The sequence below is a fragment of the Leptosomus discolor genome, chromosome 1 (assembly GCF_034619465.1).
Source record: "Leptosomus discolor isolate bLepDis1 chromosome 1, bLepDis1.hap2, whole genome shotgun sequence".
In the NCBI taxonomy this organism is placed as follows: domain Eukaryota; kingdom Metazoa; phylum Chordata; class Aves; order Leptosomiformes; family Leptosomidae; genus Leptosomus; species Leptosomus discolor.
Window position 1 is genome coordinate 3633324 of NC_141391.1, and position 23166 is coordinate 3656489.

At 40.6% G+C, this 23166-nt stretch overlaps 1 protein-coding gene across 1 annotated transcript in view; it reads left to right on the top strand.

The window, feature by feature from the left end:
* The window catches only part of ACER3 (alkaline ceramidase 3), a 58876-nt gene that overhangs the window by 26618 nt on the left and 9092 nt on the right, over window positions 1–23166 (top strand). Inside the window, exons 3-6 of the mRNA XM_086481642.1 lie at window positions 4340–4392; window positions 8707–8759; window positions 10947–11028; window positions 12136–12171. Of these exons, the coding sequence (XP_086337768.1) occupies window positions 4340–4392; window positions 8707–8759; window positions 10947–11028; window positions 12136–12171 (224 nt within the window). The remainder of the gene's footprint in view (window positions 1–4339; window positions 4393–8706; window positions 8760–10946; window positions 11029–12135; window positions 12172–23166) is intronic.

A 23166-nucleotide genomic window follows, 5' to 3' on the forward strand; every position in this document is an offset into this window, starting at 1 on the left:
TTCTAACAACTGGCTAGCGCAGACGATAGCATTGCAGTGTCTGGGAACAGTCCCAGCCGTGCTTGAGTTCACTTGTAGAGCTGTACCCTTGGAGTAACCACGGTCTCTGCTGTCTCTTACGCTGTGGAGGGAAACCATTACAAAATGAAATAATTCGGTAAAAAGTCAGCTCCAGTTTCAAAGACCTAAACATGTGGTATACCTATGCAGAGGGGTCTGTCTCCCACTGCAGTCAGTAAAGCCTAGAGAATCATTTGGCTCATCCTAAACTATGCCCTTATATTTGGCCACCTGAATTACTCTTTACAATGGCATTCTCTTTAGTGGAAGCTTTGACATCTAATCCGTGTGTAGATACCTAAAGAAAGGTGTTTGCATCTGGAGCAGCCTTCCTTCAGAATGTTTTCACAGAGTGCCTGTACAGTTTGAATTCAAACCATGTCTATGAAATCCTAATAAACAATGTTTTCTACAAAGGCTTTAGGCTTATGATGAGAGTTTTTATTGCTTATGTATAGTCTTATATCAAAATAAGTTATCACTGATTATATGATACTTCTGATTCTTCCTAAAACTATTGAAAAATTTGCAGGGGATATTTGTGACCCTCTAGGGTTCTAATCCTGAGAGTTTTTATGGTTTATACATGGAAATGGATCTCGTGTATAATGTCAGATTATTTCCAGCAGGGGTACTGCCTTGAAGTCGTTGACGGTGTTGAAGCACAGCGAAATCACTGTGTAGGAAATAAAGCTTGCAGATGCATTGCTTTTACATCATCACTAACACAACTATTTTATCAGCTGGCTGTAACCACACGTCGTGTTTGCTGCAGGACAAAAAAAGCCGTGGCAGTCTACACATAGCAGCTAACCTGACTTTGCATTTCCAGTCTTTTTAAGTGCTATTCTGATCTCATAATATTGTGACTTAATGTGTATTCTGTGATTAATACACGATTTATGTATATCCCCTGTAACTTGAAATGTTTGTTGATGTAAAAATGCTGAGTGACTTGTAGTATCTACGAAAAGTGAGTTACAGTAGAGAGGAAATAGTATTGCTTCAGATGGCGTTAAAACTTCCCAACCGATATGCAGCTTTTAGTGAGTTAAGCTCCTTTGCGAAAGGAAACATCTAAACTGAAAAGCGTAACCCCCACGTGCAAGATAAGGACCAAATGTGTTGCGCAGTTTGTCAATGGCTGTATGGGGAAGTTGCTTCTGTTGAATATTGGTGTAATTGCAGTGATAGTGTTCGCTCCGATTTGGAAAAGTACAAAGCTGGGAAAATTGTCTCGTTGCAATGGTGGTATTTGTGAAGTAAATATTCCTTAGAAATGTCTTGATCCTGATGAGAAGTATATCTAAAGGTAGCTGCATTCCTGTAGAACTGCAGGTAGAAGCTACACGTGAAGACATTTGAGTTTAAGGATTAAACCACTATTTACTGGAGACAAATACACGTCAAGCCCTTTGTAACTTAGAAGCTAGACTTTAAGTGTGACAAAAAGGTCGTGTGCTCTGGGCACGGCAGAGGAAGTAAAGATTTCCTTGTGATTCCTGGCACGTGATAGGTATTTCCTCTTTTTACATTGCAATGTTTTGAGCACCAAACACTAACCCTGCGTTAAGCCACGGGACTGCAGCTCTGACTAGCGCAGCTCTGGGCTCAGTGCAGTGTTAGATATTAGTTCCCTTTCGCTGAAGTTTACCAGTTATATCGTGATGTTAGTGAAGCGGAGTATGACGTAGGCTTCAGTGGCTGCAGTTCACTTCATCATCTCTTAGTGCAGTTTCCTTCTTTCTCCGTTTCTCTCTTCAGATCGTGAAGCTTTTTGCACCATTCTAGGTTAAGATGTAACGTACGCCAAAGGTAGCAAGTGAGAAACTTGGTTCTGAGCTCATTCAATGTCTAACATTGTATGTAAAACGCTTTTAAGTTATCCCTCTGCACTGTAAAATATACTTTTTTTAACGTTATACCTCTGCAATAAGCAGGAATAAATGGGATACATAAAGAATCATGTTTCATTCTTTAGCCTTCATTTAAACCATTTCTTCAAAAAGATGCTATTGTGCATAGTTGCCCCAACAGTGTTTGAGGAAATGTTATCTGTGCAGTCTGGAGAGGGAGAGTGTCATCTGATGAATAATCTGGTCGTATAATTTCTAGTCATGTAACATCCTGGATTATCTGCTGAATGCACTTAAATACCAAACAGACTTGACTGTGTTCGTGAGCTCTCTAGAGATTGCAGCAAGCAGTAATACACCCATTTCCAGTAAGGGTTTTTATTTTAGGAAGGACTGTATGATGAGTCCCTGTAAACTTTTCCTGTATCAAATAACTATTTTATTGCTACACAATATAGCTAAAGCATTGCTCTCCAACGCATAGTAAAATTCCATAATGAAAGAAACTCCAAGTGTGACCATTACGCAGAAGCAAGAGGGTTTTTATTATTTTTAGAAATTAATTGTAGTCGTGGGATTAATGAGCTGGAGCTCTATTATCTGCAGCATTCTTGATTTTTGCAAAGACTGGAGAGGAAAAATAACCTAGAAATAACTGCTTCTAATCCTATAGGAAGAAGGCGGAGAGTTCAGTAGCTGATTGTTGAGATTTTACTAACCTCAATAACGTAACAAAAAAAAAAAACCCACCCCAAAGCCCCCTAATAACGTATTTTGTTAATTTAAAATCAGTTGAAATTTCTTATGCAATGATTTAGCCCATATTTGAAAATTACACTTGTTACAAATTGTCAGAGTTTGCATCATGAAGATACTAAATCATGTGACAGCCAGGATGATGGATGGTACTGTTTTAATGAGGATCTTAATGCTGATTTTTTTCCTTCAGAATGAACAGTAGTTGTAATATATTCTGTATACATGGAAAAATGGCTATGAGAACTTCTCATTAAAATCGCAGTGAAGGTGAAAAACTGTTATTGTTTATTGTTTGAAAAGATTTCTCAGAAGCAAAACAATTTAATCAGAATTTAGGGAAGTGCGTATGCTTGTTTATGTTCTGGTAGACAGCCATGCTTAATTTTCCCAGAGAATTAATGACATTAAAATGTTTGGCAATGCATTTTTAAATGTAACTGTATTACAGTTTTATGTTTCAGTAAAATTACATGCTCCGGTGTCTCATTTTGTTGAGTACCTGTAATAATCACAATTCTAATCTAATAGTGTCTAAAGAAACCTCTCCAGACAGGTTGGACCAGATGATCCTTGAGGTCCCCTCCAACCTGGTATTCTGTGATTCCACGTCTATCAGCTGTCTCGGGGAATCAGTTTGTTAGATGGAGGTCTGTTCATGCATCAGTGAAATCTAGCTGTTGTGTGTAGGAGAGGTCACACTTGCAGCAAAGCACAGCAGCACTACGCCGTGATCAAGGCTTGAGTGCAGATTACTTGGCGTTCTCTGAAGTGAGAGTCTGAGGTAAAATAAAATTTCTTGAAGGAAGGCAAGGCTTGGCATTAAGGTACTTGTTCTTGCAAAATAAAAATGAGCTGGTGCTTAATGAGAGTGTTTATCTGAGAACATTTCAAAGTAATGAATGATACATTAAAACCTCTCCCAGCTTTGCTCTGAACAGTGAAATCGAACTTCCAAGAAACATTGTCCTTGTCTAACTCGTATACGTTTCCTACACACAGCTTTTTCTCTCATAAATTAATTTCAGAATAAATTCAGAGTTTAAAAATAAAGTATTTCAAATAAATAAAAATCATTACATAGAAAGATGAGCTTCCAAGAAGGTGGCTCAGAAATGGTGATCTTGTTTCACAGAACAAATCCAGACTGTGTGAGTTTTGTTTGTTTACCCTGAATTTCTAGTTCTGAGTTCTAGCAGCGGTTCATTTCTGCATCTAGAGCTGACAAAAATCCCCTTGTAAAATTTAGCTTTTAAAACTGGACAATAGCAGAAGTCACAGGCTTTCAGGAGTATCAGCAGTTGAATGATCCTTTGTGCTACAGAAAGACTGAGACAGGTAAATCTTAATGAACTTAAAAGAAAAATAAAATTATAATGTTCCATTCATTCTGGGTTCCCTCTACTCTTGTCCTCATTGAGATTTCACCAGTTCATAGGAGACAGTACTGAGAGGAGGGAAAGAGGATCCCCACCCCCAAAAATCATAAATTCAAGGACATCACTGATGACTAAAGTGAAAATATAAGGCTGTGGAAAATTAGGGTTTTGTCCCTGAATGCTGATGTTCTAAATTTTTTCCCAGTAAAGTTCATGCATTTAACTTAATGTACATGGAAGTTTTACATGTAGACTTTCATGCTAACCATAGTTTTGATTTGTTTTCAGCTGTGGGATTGGGATCTTGGTGCTTCCACATGACCCTGAAGTATGAAATGCAGGTAAGTATTGATAAGTAGCTGTGAATCATTTTATGCGTGTATCTCACAATATAGTCATGTTGCCATGTCTTGGCTAGATGGAACTTGTATAACATGAGTTAATCTACCTGAAGTATCGTTGTACATGGCTTCTGCTCTCAACAAGAGAGTAGTGCAGATCTTGATTCACTAGATATTTTCCACCGACAGATGCACAGGAATATATACCTGCATCTCAAATAAAAGCTATAATCAATTGCGTACGTTAGTAGAATAGAATCATAGAGCAGTTTCGGTTGGAAGAGACCTTCAAGATCATTGAGTCCAACCTTTGTCCTAGCTCTGCCAACACCACTAAACCAGGTCCCTAAGTACAACATCTGCCCGTCTCTTAAACACCTTCAGGGATGGTAAGTCCACCGCTTCCCTGGGCAGGCTGTTCCAATGCCTGACAACCCTTTCAGTTGGGAAATCATACTATTTACTCAAGTTGTCATTTAAAAATTCCTACAGCTTTGGCATAATAGCAAGCAGTATAGACTAGAGTTATTGTTACTTACTGTATCCTTTTTTCAAATCTTAAAGTTTTCTCTTTACCTAGATGTAGCTGTAGCATTAATACTGAATCCAGATACTTCTGAGTAGCAACAGTTGTCGTCTTCTCTCTCCTTCTCTCTTATTCTCAAGTAGAAGGCATTCTGTAATAAATCACTGGGTATAAGGATTTGGTCCTGGCATTTCCAGTTTTCAAGAGAGACACAAAGAGTCTTGTCCTGTTGTCCTGTTCCAGGTCTGAGAAGATTAAGGAAATTCATCTTGGACTCAAAGTCAGGGTGAAGTGGGATTCAGTTCAAAATTAAGAAACCTGCATTTAAAAGTGTGTGCTGCCAGTCTGTGCTCCCACTGCAGTCAGTGGACGTACAGTTATGTCAGTGGAGTTCAGAGCGCCAGCCAGCTGGGCTGAATCGTTCTCCAGACCCCACCTGGTATTGAATAATGTTCGTTTGTCTGAATATAGGTGTTTAGTGTCATTTTAGACCCTGTGAGTGTTCTGTCTGGCCTCCAGCTGCCATCCCACAAAGGTGCAAATCTCTTAGACCCCCCCGTCACATCTACCAGTCTTGGGTGGGTGTATTGGGGATGACAGAGCATTAGGTCAGGTGGCATTAGGTGACTATGCTGTGGCAGCTGAAGTAAGTCCTGGGTTTCTGCGGATCGTAAGGGGAGCTGAGACACTGCATTGTGGACACCAAAAGCTGCGTGTCTTAAACTTGAACTGAATTACAATCTGTAGTGATGTTTGCCTCCATAATGCTCTGTTTTGTGTCTCTGACATGTGCTGGAGACTGTCAGCCTCCACAGAGCCTACTGTTGCCACCATGTAAGGATATTTGGTGCTTTTCTTGGCATGATAAAGGTGGTTTCTAGATCCATTTCACCGCTCCCTCCCAAAGTGAGGTGTGATTTACCTGTGTTCTCTTCGGTGGTGAAACTACCTTGTATTTCCACATTTTCATTTCTCTTTGCTCAGCTGCTTGTTCCTAACCCTGCCAGTGTTTCTTACACTGATGCAGAGGTGAGCAAGACCACCCTGAAACCCAGGTCGTTAAAGTGACCCAGGCTTAAAACATTCTTATGTTTGGGTTTGGGGTTTTCTTGTGTGTCGAGGCTATTTTAATCCAAGTCACTTTGACGCTACTTACCGTGTAGTTCTGGTGTTGCATCACAACAACTAAGGGACCTATGAACTCTGGTAAGTAAAGAATGGGCAGAAGCAGATGACAGCGGAGCGGGAACGTCTTGCATCATCTTTCCAACTGGTGTAAAAGGCTTCGTGTGAGGCAGAGCAAGTACACTTATTATTTTGGCAGCCAAGTGAAATCCGCTGGTGGCCCATAATTACTCTGATTGCTGGCTCAGGCATCACCATAGAGGAAACATTTCAACCAGTAATAATGTTTTCCCGTTCACTTTTTCTCGTTATGATTAAAAGTCATCTTTGATAGCTGTTTGAAAAGAACTTTTTTATTTTATTTTTTTATTTTTTACATTTGTTTCGGAGTCTTAATACTATGAATGGTCAATTTGGATTGCTTGATTAAGAGAAATGTGAAAGCTTCTGTTCTTGAAAGTAGTTATTTAGAATACTTCTGAAGTGATCACCTCTCTTTTTCTCTTATTTTCGTGGGAATCTGCTTGATTGTGCATTCCTCAAGAATCCAAAACGCTTATTTAACCAGTGAAATCAGCTCACCGAGTTTCCTTCTAGCCGTGTTTCCTCATTGTTCAGACTTGTTCAGACACGCTGCTGACAGTGTTTCTGGAACCATTAATTCCTGTGGATACAGAAGCCATTGTCTTCTGCAAGCAAATTCGAACTAGGGTCTTTTGAGAGGCTCTTTGATGTTTCCATTATGTCCCTGAGAGGCTGCCAGCATAAGAACTTCAGAGTGCGATCAGCTGTCCAAATTAAAAAAATTCTGCTGTATCATATTTCTTATTCTCCCCCCCCCCCTTTTTTTTATGAAGCCCTAAATGAGTCACACTCTTAAAGAGCTGCATTAATTAATCCTGCAGCTAATTCCTATCAGACTTGGTAAAGCATATCGCTGAACTTGCAAACAATAACTGTTAGTATAAAGCTCAATTCAGCTATTGCTTCTAATTTTTCCTCTCTAAGGCATCACAGCAAAGAAAAACAAGGTGCTACCTAACACGCCCGTTAGCTTCGCTGCCATCTATGTTCCTGTTACTTTCTTTGTGCTACCTATAATGCATGGATTCAGGTATTTAAACCTTTTTCTGCCAGGTTAGTTGTGTGCTGGATCAGCTGTTAGAACTGGCTGACGGTGGGTCAGACGAGCATGCCTGCCTCACTCGAGAGAAGCAGTGGGAGTGAGGGTGAAGAAGCAAAACCTGCCCATTCAGTGGCAGCTGGTCAGTAGAGCTGTTGAGCAGTATTACGAAACATTTCCTGACGTTTCTATGGCCAAACGCACAAGAAGCTAATAGTTCACGCTCAGGATAATACATCTCTCTCCTTCTGTGAAGAGCTAGATCGCCTTTTTTTTTTTTTTTCCCCTCAATATGAGATTTCAAAACTAAAGATTTTGCCTGTGCAGTTAGAAAAATTCTCCCAAACCAAGCGGAATCAGGCTGGCTTTATAAAAAGGTTTGTGTAAGCTGCTGTTGCTCTTAATGTGTCTCATTATTCAGAAAAACACCCTGTCCCAGTAGTTGGAAGGTAATTTCTGTCCAGGCATGCCCATCAACAACTTTCAGGTGACGGGAAAAGATCAAAATCTTGTTTGCGTCCAGTTCTTGGTTTTCTTAGGAAAGGGTCAAACCTGGTGTAACAATTCTAAGATGCCGAACTATTAACATTTGCTTAATATATTCGAAATCAGAGGCAGTGAATCTTCATTGATCTGTTTGCATTTTGCATTTTCATGGTTTTCAGTCCTTCATAAGAGCAGGTAAGTTTAACGATGGATTTATGAGCAGAAATTTGTTACTGTTCTTTGGTGAGAAAAGTTTTAGAAGAAAATGATGCTATGATTTTTATTTTTTCCCCTCTAATGATAACTAAATGGCAATTTCGAGCATATTTGCTCTTGAGGAATCACCTCTCTTGTGATTACTATTTTAATTCAATCTCCATTAAGGTGGCAAGTTCCTGGAGAAATAACTGTTTTACCTGTAATACACCAGTCTTCTCCCACAGTATTTAAGACAATAAATCATTATATGGCAGTCATAATTTGGGGGGGGGGAAAAACCCAAGAACCCCACAACCAACAAACAAATAAAACCCCATCTCTGAATTAAAACAACGTAAGAAGTTTCCAAATTTAGGAAGTAAACATGCAAGCACATCACAAGATACTTCCCAATGAGCTAAAGTTCTACTTTATGTTATGGCAAAAAATTATTTCAGTTACTCTGTGACGTTTGCACAGAAGTAGGAAAATGCTACTGGCTGTACTGAGCAGGCTATGAATGGAGTGGTCTTATTCAATCCGACTTTAGAAAACTAATTCTTATAAATGTTTCAAGAAGTGTGAACAGCAAAAAATGGCGTGATTCTTTGAAGGCACAGGCTTTTATGAAACATGATATTCAAAACTTTCAGAGTAATAAGTTTATTAATGCAGCGAGCTTCCACTGGTTGAATAGGATTTGACAGTGCTGCGTACTGAAGTACAGTCAAGAAGGTGGATATCCAAATGACTTAAACCCTCCTGTTTTTCTTAAGACTTATCTCTCCTTAATTAACTTACACAAGTGTGTGAGTTAAAAGTAGTTTTCATGTTTTGATGTCTCTGCTTTTTGTAGCTGTTGGATGAACTGCCAATGATATACAGTTGTTGTGTGTTTGTCTACTGCCTGTAAGTATTTGTTAAATGTTTTTTTTTTTCTGAATATTAATGAAATACTAACTTTTGAAATGTAGAATCTGTGAAGCTGGTAGTGAGGCTGACACTGAAGTTTCTGTCAGTGAGACCTCAGTTTTGCTAGCAGTTAAAGGGAAGGAACGTTACACAGTATGACTTTGCCATTGGAGCACCAGGCTGGCTTTAGTCCTAGTTTTTGCTAGTTTAGAGATGTTTTTACCAGTGTTTGTTTAGCAGGAAGAAAAATAACTCTTGTGAAAGACTTTATGTAGCATACAACCAGAGCTCAGTGTTACTTGGTATGTAAATGGCAGACATAAAAAAATCAACTTGAGTAACTCCTGCAAAACTTATCAACGTTGTAATTTATTTGAGCTGTATTTCTATGATGTAGTCTGACTTCAAATGCAAATTTCAGATTTCTAGTTAAACCTGCTTTCTACCCATCTGGAAAAATAAAGAAGAAAGATTTTATGAAGAGTTGAGTGCATATTTTGTGGAGAGTGTCCTGGAACATGTATGACAGGTTAATGCCATGCCAGGATGTTTTCTCCCTTGTAATGTCGGGAGCAATGTAGCATTTGGCAACTGTAAAGATACCGTAAGTTGACTTTTTCTTGCCTGTTGCTGCAAGGCCTGGATTTATTTAACATGATTAACGTGATTCTGTCTTTTGGAAAATCCAAATGCTAAATCAACTTGTTGCAGACAAAAAAATTGTCCTTTTGCTTTTGAATATATCAACTGTTCAGCCATTGAAAACTGGAATATCTTTGAAGATTACTGGTAGCTTGCAATGGAAATGGGATGCTGTAGGACTAAACCCACGTCTGTGGAAATTACCATCAGTTTGTGATTCGTACATACTATTATTTATGCAAACTCAGGACCAGAATCATAATGCCTCTGTTAGCGGAAATATTTCCATTGTAGCTTCCTATCTGCTTGAAATTGCCTTTGCATTTTTTTTTTTTGTCTGATTTGAATGTGATTGGGGAAAAGGATGAGAAGTGGCTATAAAAATCTGTTTGAAAAAATAATCTTGCTTATTTTGGGCAATGGTTACCCCATTAGCTTCAAAAGCACTGAAGTCTGCCACTGCATTTATAGATCTAATAAAATTCTGTGTACGTATGTACAGTGGTAATTAAAATGTTCTGAAGAATGAGCTGATGTTTAGTTTTGGAGGCCTTTAATAATCATTTTGGTTTTCTTGAAGGTAGGTGGCGGGGTGGTTCTGCACAGGACGTTCCCTGATACATCATTCAATCCTACTGGCTCTCAAGCTGTGTAACTGCTTTGGCAAGGCATTTTGCGGTGCAGCACGCTCTGCTCTCCTGTAGATTTTTTTTGCCCAGATATTCCTACATGTTTTGGCTTTGTTTCCTTTTATTCATCCGTGATGGTATCCATTTCCAAACATTTATAAACAAATAAACTAGGCAGATGTAACGTGAAGTTATATAGACAGCTTCCTCTAGCCCTGACGATTTTGTGCTTCTCAAAGTTCATTTGGTTGGGTTTTTTGGACCTTTTTTCCTGATGGAAATATGGCCTGGGATGTACATGTGTAATTCCATCACAACTGTGACTGAAGCGTAGTGTAGAAACTGTGAAGCTAATTTTAATGAGTTGGTTTACATACTGGGAGCAATTAGCTGTTTTTACCTTCCACTTCTACCTGTACCCAATCTAGCAAATTTACTGCGCTGTGACTGTAGTTAAGCTATAAACAACCTGCATTTTAGCAGATCTCTAGAGTTCACTGTTTTGTAAGGCAGTCCCTTTCCCATGCTGCCTTTAGCTCACAGATGTAATGTTTTTTGGCAGCTGTATTGCATTTTAAGCTCATTTCTAATTTGCCATCCATTATCACCCCTTAAGCACCTTCTGAAAATGCTCCTGCTTCCCAAACTCTTTCCACTGACTGGGTTATTTCCTCTATATGCATGAGCTTACTGGTTTTTTTGCACTAGACTTTTTAAAGAACATTTATCAGTAAAAGTGTGAATTTTTCTATTAAAATGACACATTTTTATTGGAGGAGCTACAATGTCTTGAAGGGCCTAAGACTCATTTGGATCAATTTTCTCACAAATTTTGTGATAATGTACCTTGAAAAATGTGTCCTTTATATGGCAAGTGATGAATGTTATCGCTCTCCTTTATGTTTTGTTCCAGGTATGAATGTTTCAAGTACAAGAACACAGTCAATTATCCACTGCTTTTCGTGTTAATAACATACAGCTTCGTAGTCAGCATAGTAAGTAACTTTTTCTAATACGGCATTTTCACCTGTAGATCGACAGTTTTCCTGCCAGTGAAGGAATGTTACACAGGCAGTACTGAGTCTCTCTCACTTCCAGTCGAGAAGGACAGATTATTCCTTTGCTGGGAAAATTATGTGCTGGCCAGAGAAACCTGCAACCTTTCTATCTAAACCAGCGTCTAGAATAAATGAAGAAAAGCAGCAATCCAGTTGCTAGAATAGGAATGCGAGAAAAACGGTCACCGTTGACTAGTTATGAGACCTTGGACAAGCTGCATTCCTCATCTTCCCTGGCTTTAATTCGTCTACAGAAGTGAGAATAATCCTATTCAACAGACTGCAAAAACTGAACTGTAAGGTACAGCCCAGATAGGGATTGGTATTTTAAAACAACAGCCAGACTAAGAAAGGAACTTGGCTGTTAAAAAAAAATTAGAAGAGTTTTAACGGTGTCATGGCTAACTTGATGAATAAAATGAGGTTTGTGCTGGATGTCAAGCACAGATGGAATCTTCTTCATTGTTTTTATTGACAACCATTTCTTAAAAAAAAAAAGAAGTATTACAGGTCATCTTCTGCCTTCAAAATACTTGCCTCTTCTGCACCTCCTAGAATTTTTTACACTTGTGGCATGGTATGCCTAAAGGTCTAGTGCCCATCTCTCTTCAAAAGCAGAAATTAAGTGAACTGCATTTACAAAAAGCTAGTGGTTCTTCCTGTTGTTAAGTGAATTGAAATGTTAAAGCATTGTCAAAAACATTAATAATAGCAAATCAAAGTAGAGTACACTTTCTTCTTGCAATGCATATCGAGAATGTGTCTAGTAATTTCTGCATCTTCATTGGTTTTGTGTGTGTTGCGTCTCTACTAAATGAGGAGACTCTAGATGTTAATGTCTCTATTCTTGCTGCTTAATTTAAAATAAGTCCGCAGTTAAAACCTCAGGTTTTGCCAGAGGAAACTTTAAACGTTTAATCAACTTTAATGGTGCATGGATAGGCACTCTTGTCTTTACTCTAACGGGACGAGTCTGTTTAGATGAATACTGTTATGATCGTTCTGTGTTGCAAATTATTTCTCTTTTGTTTTTAATCTTTCCAGGTTTACTTAAATTTGAAAGAGCCTGTATTCCATCAGGTAAATCTTGCTCTGTTGGAGAAGCTAATCTTGTTTTCAAACTATGCTGTTTTAGTGGAATGTTTTACATTGTTATATATGTTTTACGTATGCTGCAGCTCTTTTCCAGGATCCCAGTCTTTTCGTTAGCGCTCCCAGAGCTTGATGGAGTCTCTCGTGTACAAAAAGTTCAAAGGGTTTAGTTTAAATCAGGCGAGCCTGAGGCTGGGGCAGTCATCAAAGCCTTCTTGAGGGTTTGAAAGGCAGACCTGCGCTCGGGACTCCAATGCAGTACTTCCTTTGATTCCTTGAGCGTCTCATACACGGGCTTTACAATTAGGCTGTAATTAGGAATCCACAGATGACACCACCCGACCATTCCCAGGAAGGCACGTAGCTCCCGCACGATCGTGGTTCTGGTTTGGGCAAATTGCTTCTTTCTGCTCTGCTCCCCTGTCCCTGTGAAATGGTGAACCCCACGTACGGTACCTGGGTCTTTGCTGTCTGCGCCGCCTGCTGGGATAGTAGCCGGCTTGTCCTGGCAGATTTAAGAGGCTAATAGTTACTGGAACACTCTCATTCTGCGAAGGAGCAGCTATCAGAATGTCATCCACGTATTGAAGGAGAGTTGTTTTCTCATTTTCCTTTCTCCATATTTCCAGCTCCTTTGCCAGTCGGTTTCCCCAGAAGGTAGGGCTATTTTTGAACCCTTGTGGTAACACAGTCCAAGAAAGTTGTGTTTTCTGTCCTGGACTTTCCCATTCAAATGCAAAAAGTGCTCGACTGTCCAGCTCCAGAGGGATGCAGAAGAAAGCATCCTTTAAATCCAATTCTGCGAACCATATATCATTTTCTTTGATCGTTGTTAATAGGATATAAGGGTTAGCTACCACTGGGTGTATATCCTGCACTATCTGGTTAATAGCTCTAAGATCTTGCACTAATCTGCACTCATCCCAATGAGGTTTCTTTACTGGTAAAATGGCAGTATAGTAAATTGATTGACACTCTACCAGCAATTTATATTGCATAAACTTACTGATTCAATTCTCCAATCCCCTCCTTCTAATTTTAAAGGATATTTCTTTTGTCTTTCCGGTTGGGCGTTAGGTTTCAGCTGTATTCTTACTGGCTCTGCTGCTTTTGATCTTCCCTGGAATATTGGTGGTCCAGACTAATGGCATGACTGCATTTCCCACTTCCACTGGTATCTTTTCCTCCACCTCCCTCTGCTGTAACATAAAAACTTGGGCCTCCAGAGCTTTACTCTCTGGTATATGCACCCGTATTTGTCCATTATCAAAAGTTATTTGAGCATTCAATTTGCTTAGTATGTCCCTACCTAATAGAGGCATCAGACACTCTGACATGTATAGAAATTGATGTGTCAACCACTTTTTGCTTAATTTAAATTTCAGGGGTTGGAAAAATGGCCAATTCTTCCCCTTCCCAGTGGCACCAACTACATTCACAGTGTCTGGACTAAAAGCTCCTTTACAAGTGTTTAAGACAGAGTATGCAGCTGCAGTGTCTACTAGAAAATCTACTTTCCCATTCCCCAGTGTCAGGGTAACCAGGGGCTCAGCTGGGAATGATTCATCCAGTCCCCTTCGTGCCTCATCCAGAGTCATTAATTTCCCAGTTTGTTTGGGAAAGCATCCACCACACCCCCAACCGCCCCTCTTTTTGGACATTCCTGTTTCATGTCCTCTTTCCCTACAGCTAGCACACTGATCTTCTGCAAGACAGTTGCACAAAAGGAGGTGACTTTCCTCTTCCCCTACTCCCTCCCCTCCCTCGGTAACCCCTTCCTGCGCCCTCCCTTCCCCTATAGGCTCCCCCAGGAGCCCCTGCTAAAGCAGTAATCAATCTCCCCTCTCTTAGGTTCTTCCTTCGAACGTGTTGTGTCTCTTTTTTCCTTCTCTCTATTACTATAAACCACCCACACCACTTCTAACATCCTTCCCAAATCCCTTGAGTCTGCCCCTTGTAATTTTTGAAGTTTCTTTCTTATATCTGGGGCCGATTGTCCCATAAAGACAGAAGCCAATTGAGCAGCCTCTTCTGGTTTTTCAGGGTCCAGATTAGTATGTTTTCTGGTGGTGGCTTTTAGCTGCTCCATGGAGGCGGATGGAGATTCATTTGGTTCTTGTTTAACCTCATGTAATTTGGACCAATTGATCGCTTTTGGCATGGCAGGCCTCATGCCAAATAGTATCCATCTCTGGTATTTTGTTAAAAGCCCCTGGGGTCCCGGCTGGTTGGGATCCCACCCTGGGTCTGCAGCAGGAAAATTCTGATCTATCATTCCCTGCAAGTCCCCAGTAGCATGTGCCCCTTCCACCTGTTTGCGAGCTGTGCTTAGCACCATCTTTTTTTCAGCACCATCTAGCAATGTATCTCGTATTACCTGTAAATCATTCCAATCAGGATCTTGGGTCCTGATTATAGTTTCAGACACTTTAGCCAGCCTTTCTGGGTCCTCCCTATAAACATCCGCTGTTCCCTTACAGGACCTTAAATCTGTTATCGAGGCGGGCACGTAACCGTTACTGATCCATTATTCCCAACCCATTGCCTGAGAGGGGCTTGCAATACCTCCCCCCTTTCCACATTACAAAATTCCAAACTTCTCCTTCATCAGAACTTGAATCGTTTTCTTTTTCTCTCCCCAGCCTCCGCTGCCTCGGCAACTCCTGCCTCCCCCGACTCGGGGCCACTAATAAATCCACATCCTCTTCCTGCAGCTTTCAGTACTTAACACAACGCTTTCCAATACTACATACCGAACACCACCTTTTTGATTTCCTTCCCTGATCCTTTTCTAAAGGTAAACCAGAGGATCTGTAGGTATCATACCACAATCTTTCTGCCATTCTGAATGATTCCGCAGCAAAAAGAACAAATCAACATGAGGGACTGCATCCCATTTTCCTTCCTGCTGACAAAACAACATTAATTGCAGAATGGTATTATACTTTAAGGTCCCGGTTTTTGTCCACTTTTCTTGATCCTCCAAAATATACATCAGCCACCAATGATTACAATATTCAATTAATTGTTTCCTGGTGAGGGGATCACTTTTTACATCTTTCCAATGTTTTATTATACACCTCAGAGGTGACTGCTTTAAAACACCACCCTCTGAATCCCTTAGAGGCTTGACCAGACCCCGTATTAAAACAAAACAAACAAATCACACACAAACACTGCTAACAAAACCAAAACATACCAACTCAACAGTAATCAATACCTGGGTGCCTTTGGTTACCCGGGCGAGCACCCCACGTGCAAACAAGCCCTTTTATCCCCTGTCCACCCTTACTTCCCTTGTAACCCAATCCTGTGGGAAAGCATTTCCTAAATAACAAGGCACTGGGGACTCAAACCCCTGTACCACTTGAAGTTGGAGCTTGAACCCCTATACCAGTTCACCCGGGTGTCCTACAGACTTTTGTCCGATAGGTTCCTTCCCTTAGGTACCTTTATAGCCCAACCCTGTGAGGCTTTCGCCTCGCCTGACGGGCAGGCAGCCTTTAATTTCATGTTCTTTAGGGAAAAGGATGCCTTTTTACCTTCCCAGGGGTCTTGCTCAGAGCTCTCGGGTCCGAAGATCAGAGGAGCTCCCCGAGAATCCCTCGGTGCTGACTGGCGGTCCTGCGATCCTGTGGGATCCGTCGAGATTCAGAAGCAGGGTCCCATCTGGGTCACCAAAATTGTCACTGAAATCAGGAATGAAACTCCTTAATCCTTGATGTATTAAAGAGCAGGCGTGACTTTATTCGGTGCTGGGGACATGGGCGATCCCTCCACCAATCGTGTCCCCCATGTGTTACATCAGCTAAAGTTTATATCGTACTGTAGTACGCATATGTGTTAAATTCCCCAGAATGATTATACTTGTTCATTCTATTTCCTGGAACTAATGAATATATTTATATAGTTAGTACACACGCAGTTTAAGTCTCTGAGGGGCTTCCATGGAGGTGTTAGGTGGTCTGTAGTGGTCTCTGGTGGTTTTCAGGAAAGTTTTCTTAAGCTCTGTTTGAACTTTCCGACTTTCTTTCTTATATGGCCATGAGCTGGCTCACTGCCTTGTTTACTACAGTTCTTGTCCACGTTGACTGGTGTTAGCTGGTTTTGAAGGACTTTTTGTTTATCAGCGATAAGGATGGACTGTCAACAACTTGTTATTTGTTGAGATTTGCACTGCTGCCCAAGTGTCCCAAGCTGTTAACTGGGTTTTAACATGGCTATGGGCTAAGGTGGAGGGCTTAATGAGTCCTTGTCCACTTCTTTACCTGAAAGAAAACTATGAAACTATGACCTGACATCGTAACGTGGCTTGGGTGACAGCACCGTGTTCTTCTCTCCAATTTAACATATTAGTTTGTTTGGTTTCTTTTTTTTTTAACTACTCAATTTTCCTTTCTGTGAATTCAAGCTGAATTTGAACACAGAGTGTCTTCTAGGGTTATGTAGCAGATTGGTTGTTATGGTCTTACAGGCATATTTGTTACACGTTCCTTTTGTAGCAGCCAAAGAATATTAATAAGCATCCACTGCCTGTGGGGATAGGACTTGTATCACTTGCCTCTCCACAGGAGGTTAGAAATCATGCCTGTTTATGTATGCCTTAAGTAGTTTTCCCTCATTTATGATTTTTTGATTAGGGATAACAGCTGAAAAATTGCTAAGCAAAAGCACTGAGCTCTTTGCAGGACAGAGCTTTAAAGCCTTAATTGCTGAAATTGGTAGTGCCATCGCTTGTCAAAATGTGCCTGCTGCATCAGCAGTTGTAAAAATGATAGGTGATTCTTGGTGGTGGATTAGAAAAGCACTGATGAATAAATACATTCTTAGCTGCTCCAAATAATCTCTCCTAGAAATATGAATTGTTATTCTACCTATAGATAAAAGGAGAAACTTGCAGGGTGGTTTTGATAATGTTAATTAAATCCTTTCTTTTTTTCCCCCTACTTACATTTGCGGCAGGAAGATACTGGCTGGGGTGAAAGCGGCAATTTCTGATGCTTTTACTGAGCTGGTTATAACTGGTTTTGAATGAAGTGACTTAAAGTAATTTTGTTAACAACAGCGGCAGAATTTATTACTGATATTGGACTTTTATTTCTTCAGTCAGTTATGTACTCAACCTACAGTTGTTGCAGCAAATCCATCACAGCTTCACTGTATTCCAGTTTGATGCATTGGCATAGGTATTGTCCCATGTCACAAACAAAGACAACAGATAACTACGACTTGTCAGGAAAGAGGGAAATAGGGAAACTTGCCCCAGACCTTTAATTTTATTTTATTTTTTTTTGCATCTGGTTTCTCTTAGGTTCAGAATATGAATTCCCTGTTATAATTTATACATGAGGAATCAATATAGAAAAGATTTAGGCCCATAAAAGTGCTGGACTTTTTACAACAACTCTTTCCAAATTGATTTTTATGGAGAGTGTACAGTTATGGCCAAATTCCAAACATTCAAGTACTGCACTCGTTTTTTTCACAATCTTTGCCAAATACATTGTAAATCCAGAGGAAACATTTCTCTGACTGCACAGCTAAGCAAGGTTATTTTCTTAATACTTGTCCTTTATTTTAGTGTTTCCCCCCAAAAAATAATCTCAATATAATTCCAGTAAGTGTTGTCCAACTGAATGGGTCACATAGACTTGAAGTGAAGTTCAATATGCTCGCACAATCGTAGTTTAAATCACAGTCTCGATCCCTAAGTGTATTGGAAAGCAGCATCAGGACATAAAGCAGCGTTTGAGTCCTCTAGGTATTTGCCTGTCATCATCATTTGTCTGCCTTGCAAAAAGGGGAATAACTTCATGGACAGCTTTATATTGTTCGTTGCTTCAGTGTGGGGGGTTTTGTCCCCTGAAAGGAGCACAATAGGAATGGAAAAGGATCCTGTTATATTTAGTAGCCAGGATCCAAGCCTCAATTTTCAGTGAATTACTTTCTACATGCCTTCCCAACTTAGGCTCATAACTTCCTTATGGCCAGCAGGGCATGAAGGGGATTTCAGGTCGTTATTCATGGCACAGTGGCAACAGATACCATCTTCTTTTTCTCCATCCAGTATTGCAGATCTTTAAGGGTCTTAGTGCTTTAACAATAAGAGGGATGAGATGCGCGTTTTGGTCAGTTGGAGGCTACACATCATTAGGAGGAAAACCCCACTTCCCTGCCTGACAACTGCTCTGGTATTTTTTGCCGCCTCAATTAACTGAAAGATAGCAGTGGCCTTTACAAGGATGTATTGTCTTGCTTATGTCAAACTCTCTTGGGCTAGAGCACTGTTATTACCTAATTTCCACGGTGCTAAACAGCCCTACATCCCAGTTCCCTGGTTGTTTTTAAGCCAGCGTCACTGTCAAAGAAAACAGCTATGCCTCTCCGTTCTTTCCCATCTGGCACACAAATTTGCTCTCTGATGTGAATTTGATTGGGGAGCTCAACAGGTTAAAACTCTCCTCAGAATTAGTCTTAAATCAGAGTAGCTGCGCATCCCACGTGTATATTTGTGCTTATACAAAGAAGGGGGTGGGGGAAGACTGGCTGCTGGTGTGGAGTGATCCACACGCAAATATAAGACAGCCCTAGAAGTAGAAGAAATTACCCCGGCAGTTCGACTCAAGTCTTACAAGTCCCCTTCTTTCTAATACGATATGGCCTAGAAAGCTGTCACCTACAAAGTGTTGTTTTCCATCCTGATTTGTTTACTTGCTACACACCATATGGTGACTATACGTTTGTAGTGATCAAAAACCTCGTTCAGCTGGCGGGCCGAGTTATGTGAATAATGGAACAGATCGAAAAAGCTGTTTTATTTGCCTAGTCATCTGCTGCAAGACTTTGAAGCAACTTTTGAGCAAACAAATAATTGAAAGGTAAATAGAAAATTAGATTAAATAGCTGTTTCTTCTACATTAGGAAAGGTGATTTTAAAAATGTCTTCTGTATAGATGTAACAGAAGTGTTGTTATGGTGTCCCATGAGAAACTAAGCAAGCTGGAGAAATAGATCAGTATGAGAATTGCGAATAGGGTAAGGAAGTGACTAATGGAAGATGGCTAAAAGAGGTGATGAAAGGCAGTCAGTCTGGACTTTCTCAGACTGTACTGGTGATGTTTGTGATGATACAAAGTTCAGAGGCATCACTGAGTACACAGGAGGAGATAAAGGGGTAAGTGGGAGACCATGAGGACTTGGATGACAAATGATTTAAAAGGGAAGACCATGCGCTGATGGGTAAATACCAACTATTCTTGTTCTAAACTGCACACAGATCACCAAAAGAGGGAGGGAGTGCCTGGATATGTTTGCTGTTCACAGGGTAATAGTGTGAGCAGTGAGTTTTTTCTGGAACAGTGATAGAAGTAAAATACAAGTATTGGATTTACCAATTAAGGTGACTTTGGGTAAGATGGAGTGAGTGAGCTTGGCAGGAAAATGTATTTCATTTGCCTCAATGAAAAAATTAATAAAATTGTTCTCCACAGATGGTTTAAATATACAAATGGAAAGAAGGAAGTGAAATGTGTACGTAGAAGTACATATGGGAGCCTGAAACTGCACGAAGAATTATGTTATGTCAAGGCACAACCTGTTCAAAATTTCAGGACTCCCCAGAGTCCCTCAGCTCTCGAGTCCCTCCTGCTGCGAAGGCAATAGTTAGTTGTGGGCTTGTGGCTTAATGTATTGTCCCTTTTTAGTGGCATGTGTTCTTACTTTCTGCATGTTCAGGTTGCCAGGCAGTCTGTTAAAAATGACCATTTCAGGGCATGCCGTCTCCACAGAGCGTTTTCTGCTTGGGCATTGTCCTGCTGAAGACCACGTATAAAACTAATCTGAGTGACATTTCCCTCTTACACAGCTTGGTCAGGGATGTCTTTCAGAAAGTGAGTGCAGCTTTCATTCTGGCTAGTAATTCTGCCTGCACAATAGCTTAGGGAGTGTGGAAGGATGTTCAGACCCTCCAAAGGATCAGCTCTACAAGTCATTGAAGGGGAAGCTGAGGGGAAGCTCAGTTTACGGCTGCAGACAGTGTCCCAGGAGCTCTGGAGAGCTGCTCAGTGCCATGCAGCAGCAGAGTGACTTGGGTGTCTCTTTGCCATCAGGACCAAACCAAGCGAATCTGAACTAGTTCATTCAGGAGCTTTCAGGGCAGCGTGTAGTACTAAACAGCCGTAACTACGCTGAGTTACTCGGTGTTTCAGTGTCATCGTGGGGATTGTCCTTCTCTTTTCTCTCTGCTCAGATTTTTATTTTACAGAAATCCAAGAAGATGTAGCCGTCCTTTTTCTTTGTTGTAAATTACAAACACAGTTTCCAACTTTAAGTACTTAGGCTAACTATCTTTTGACAGCTGATGGTATATTAATAGATAAGCAGTGGTTGCCAAGAACCCAAGCTCTCTCAGTGCGGTTCCCAATGTGTACACTAATATTTGAAGCTGATAAATTGACTTTATTAACCAAGGATGGGCAGAAGGCCAGGAGCAGAGGAAAGAGAGAAGTGGAAATAACAGGCTATTGCTGCTTTCTGTACTAGAAGGGTAGGTGAAGAACCAGTTTTGTGTGCTCCCCTCCAGCGTGGGGTACCAACGTTGCCTCCGACTTGCATAAGCAGTGAATCTATATGATTTGCTTAACTGCCTCCACATCAAAAACGCTGACGAACACTGAGCCCTGAAAAGCTTACTTCCCACTTGTTAATTAGAAGGCTGTTCTTCATATTTGGCCTTCTTAGCAGGTAATCCACTGTGTATTAATAAGACTTTGGGTTTTTCCTCATTGCAAAGATATGGGCTCCAAAGCTGAAATACATGTAGCGTTATTTGCATCTTAAACAGCAAAGAGACAACTGTCTGGTGATAACAAAAGATGATGAGATTCTGCTGTTTCCTTTTGTTTCAATTGTAGTGCAAGGGTGTTCTTTGACTTACAATTTAAAGGCACTGTGAGACAAAATAGCACAAAACTTGCTTGGGTTTTCATCTGTCACTCAAGTGATGTGTTAGTTAAGAACAAAGGGAGCTAAAGGAACTGAAAATGTGAGTCTGCTTGAATAAGATAGATTTTTTTTTAAAAAATTTATTTTATACTTTATCCTTCTTTGGGTACCTGACAAATTTTTAGCATGATGAAATAGTAAATCCCTGGGTGGTAAGTGGGTAAAAGTAAGCGCTGCTTCCTGAAGCATAAACTAAGTTGTGTAGCTCAGTTTATAGACCTCTAGTAAGAAACAGCTGTAGCGAGCCGTGCAGCTACAGTCTCTGCAGATCACAGCAATACCTCCTCGATGCTTCCGTGTGAAGAGGAGGACTGGAGCATGCAGAGCAGAACAGTTTGTTGTTCCAGTTTTTCACAGGCTTTTAAACACGAATGTGTTTTACTGCTAACAACCTGTTCGTGTGGGGGAGCGGAAAAGGCAAGAAATTGAAGTGTCAGCTGTGGGCATATTTTTCTTTAGTCACTGCAAGGTTCTTTTTATTTTTTTTTTTTTTCCTCTCCCTCCCTGCATTAAGACTGTCCTCTTCTGCAAGCCATTAAGCAGCTCACTAGGAGATACCAAGCCAGAGGCTCTTCAAAGAAAGCTTTCCTTAGCTTTTGCTCTTTCCTGCTTTTAGCAGCTACTGCAAAAAAAAATAGCATTTTTACCCTGTGTTTTACCTGGGCTTTGGGCTGCCTGTAAGCCATGTTTCTCCAGGCACAGTCTGACACTATTTAACTCCATGTACAAAGGACCCAAGAGCAAACTGGATGAAAGCGTGAAGGTTGTCACAGCCCTAACGAGTACGATAGACTTTTCTCTTCGTGGGTAGGTTTTTCCTGTGTCTCTGCTGCAGAACAGCATTTTAGCAATGGAAATTGTAGGAAGGAGGAGATCAGCAAAGGAAGGGCATCAAACTGTGATTTGAGTTCCAGAGGAGCCTTTCTATAAGTTTCTGCCTCTGTGCTATCTCTTTCTTAGAACAAATGACTGGATTTGATTAGGAAAATGAAACAGACTGTTTTAAATGACACTGATGAAGTAAAATGGCATCTACCTTTTAAATTTAGTCTGCCTTTGTTATATGGTGGGGTCTTCTTAGGCAAAACATCGGTGATGAAGAACTGTACCAGCATGAAGCACCTAGCACATCTGAGCAGTCCCCTTTGCCTTGGGACTGCTAAGTACTTGATACTCAGGCTGTGTCTAGTGGGTTGTTTTGTTGTTGGTTTTTCCCCCGATTTATGTGCTGTACCACAGCAAGGGGACAGGAATTAGCTAACAGTTTTGAATAAAGTACCAGCCAGAACCAATTAGCCTTTCAAATAGTTTTGCTTTGTTTAGCTTTACAGAGCAGAACACACAGTAGTAGTAGTTTAGTTACTGCAGCTATTTGATCTCACTCTGAATGCAAATAAAGAGCTGCTGTGCTGAATGGCTTTGCATAGTCAATATTGGAGCTTACTTTTACCTGTTGCCAAACATAAGGGCTCTGTTGTCTGTCTTGCTCTGCGTACGTGCACTGATAACGTGGTGTGTGCTACTAACCTCATCCTCAGAGCTAAAAGGAGTTTGAAAATTTGCCTTTATGGACTTTTGAAAGGTAGGTTTCACTTTGCCTTATTACAGCAATCTGTTTTATGTCAGACAGCTAAACACATGCATATGCTTGCAGGATGGTTACAGCAGAGTAGGAGGTAGTCCTTGCCTTGAAGACAGTGTAGTCTAAAATAAGGAGAGGTATGAGTCGGTCAGTAGAACATGGTAAGCACGCTGGTTTGTAAACACACCTCTGTGAGGTTTAGTGGTTTTTAAGAACAGGCAGCAAAGGTTTATCTTTTTTCTGTTTCATGTAAAACAAGGCAGCATTAGATAGGACTTAACTAAAAGCAAAATGATAAAGGAAAGTCAGTGAACAAGGAAGCAAAAAACAGTAAGGGGCTTGTGGGCCACTGGAGAGAGGCAAAGGGCGAGGCACAACTGCTTGGAACAAACTGCCTT